Raw genomic sequence first — 1,806 nt, forward strand, 5'->3', positions numbered from 1 at the left:
AGCTCTGCAAGAAGGACAAGCTCTACAAGGTGGGTGGCTACTAAAACAAACAATACCTTTCCATATATACTGCCTCTCTTCCAAGTAGTGTCAATCACAGCATCACATTTTAACCTTGGAACAAACTGACTCTGCTGAAATGTTAAATGGCAGATGTGGTCACTTTCCCCAAGTCAATTTATTGAACTGTAATTGTGCTTTTGGCTCTGCAGGATGCCATGCAGTACGCATCAGAGTCCAAAGACATCGAGCTGGCAGAGGAGCTCCTGGCTTGGTTCCTGAATGAGGACAAGAAGGAATGTTTTGCAGCCTGTTTATTCACCTGCTACGACCTGCTGCGGCCCGACGTGGTGCTGGAGACCGCCTGGCGACACAACATCATGGACTTCTCCATGCCATACTTCATCCAGGTCATGAGGGAGTATCTCTCTAAGGTGGGTCGGCCAAAGGTAACCAGTGTGTGTGTGTGTGGGGTATCAGGACAAGTTAGATGGCTTTGTGAAAAGGTTTCTTAAGAGAGAAAAGTATATTGCTTCAATCTATAGATACCTTTTACAATTCTAAGGTAACTACAGTGAACGAAGGTAATAACAAGGTAGATGGGCAAGATATTGACTAGGAGTTTTTACTCCTGCTATCAGGTGTTGCTAATACTTGTGAACTAGTATTTGCAAATCTGTGAGACCCACATTTCTTGAGGACATGTCAGACCTGTTCAGATGGGTGTACCACTGAAAGAAACATTTTCAATTGAATTGATTACTTTTTCCCTGATCGGTTTCAACCCAACTGACACCTAAAAAAGCACCAGCAGCTTCTAAAAATAAAATGTTTGCAAATACTATAACTATAGGCAGTGTCGCACAGTTCTCCCCGGACAGTATCGTCCCCCAGTACTGCCTATTCCTTACTCCATTCGTGCTCATCTTTCTATGCTTCTATCAGTTATGTGCCATCACTGTTGTTCTCCTTTTCATTTTGATCTCCATCCATTCAAGCTACTTTTCCATACAAATGTGTTCCAGAGGAGATTCATAACTGCTGCCATTTGTTACATGGCATACAGAACGACCCACCTATTGCTTTTATGAAAGACAGCGGACCTGAGTGAAGCATTTGTAATAATTAAATAAATAAATCCAGTTGCATTTATTTGCCAAACTTAAAATGCCAACTTGGTGGATGTTACTGAATCAAAAAAACTTCAGTTTTTCATATAAGCTGTTAATTACACAAACATGTTTTAGTGAGTATTCTCGTGGCGGACTACGTTTTGGTGCTTGTTGCGGAAAACCCCACCAGTTGGTTACTTAAAATGGATAAAAACAAGGAAACATTTGTATAGTAACATAAAATCATTTCCTAAGTATTTGCATTATATGTTAAACACTCTACATAGTACATTTTGTGTAAGTGTTCAAACTTACTGTAAGCCCACATGTATTTTATTGTTTACAATGTTGTAAGCAACGAGGGGAAATCCACAGTAACAGAGAGATCTCAAGTCTGCATTTGTATCAAAAGTGGTGGTGTTACCCGCATCTGTCTCTCAGGAGTTTTGTGTTTTTTTTCTTTAAGTGATCAGCTCTTTGTTTGCTCTTCTCTCTCTCTATTTCTATTTTGGGAGACTTGCATTTGTTTTTTTTCCTCCTTACGTTGCCTTTCTGAATTTCCTTCCCAGGTTGATGCGATAAAGGAAAAGGTGAAAGTCTAATCCATTTTCTAATCATTCTTTTTTACCCTTCTCCCGTACCCTGTAGCCTGTAGTTTGGAGGAGTGAAATTAGCAGAAACCGCATGTCCCCCC

The 1,806-nt window shown here is 40.4% G+C and overlaps 1 protein-coding gene across 7 annotated transcripts in view; it reads left to right on the forward strand.

Moving 5' to 3' along the window:
- Positions 1-1,806, forward strand: part of LOC116679881 (clathrin heavy chain 1) — a 27,662-nt gene that overhangs the window by 21,535 nt on the left and 4,321 nt on the right. For 4 of the 7 annotated variants that reach the window (XM_032509384.1, XM_032509385.1, XM_032509379.1 and 1 more), the window contains 3 exons: positions 1-29; positions 213-434; positions 1,682-1,702. The exon at positions 1-29 is cut by the window's left edge and continues 142 nt beyond it. In XM_032509384.1, coding sequence (XP_032365275.1) covers positions 1-29; positions 213-434; positions 1,682-1,702 — 272 coding nt within the window. The remainder of the gene's footprint in view (positions 30-212; positions 435-1,681; positions 1,703-1,806) is intronic. The other 3 variants (XM_032509386.1, XM_032509382.1, XM_032509383.1) reach the window with 1 other exon arrangement.

Source organism: Etheostoma spectabile, chromosome 3, assembly GCF_008692095.1.
Source record: "Etheostoma spectabile isolate EspeVRDwgs_2016 chromosome 3, UIUC_Espe_1.0, whole genome shotgun sequence".
Taxonomy (NCBI): Eukaryota; Metazoa; Chordata; class Actinopteri; order Perciformes; family Percidae; genus Etheostoma; species Etheostoma spectabile.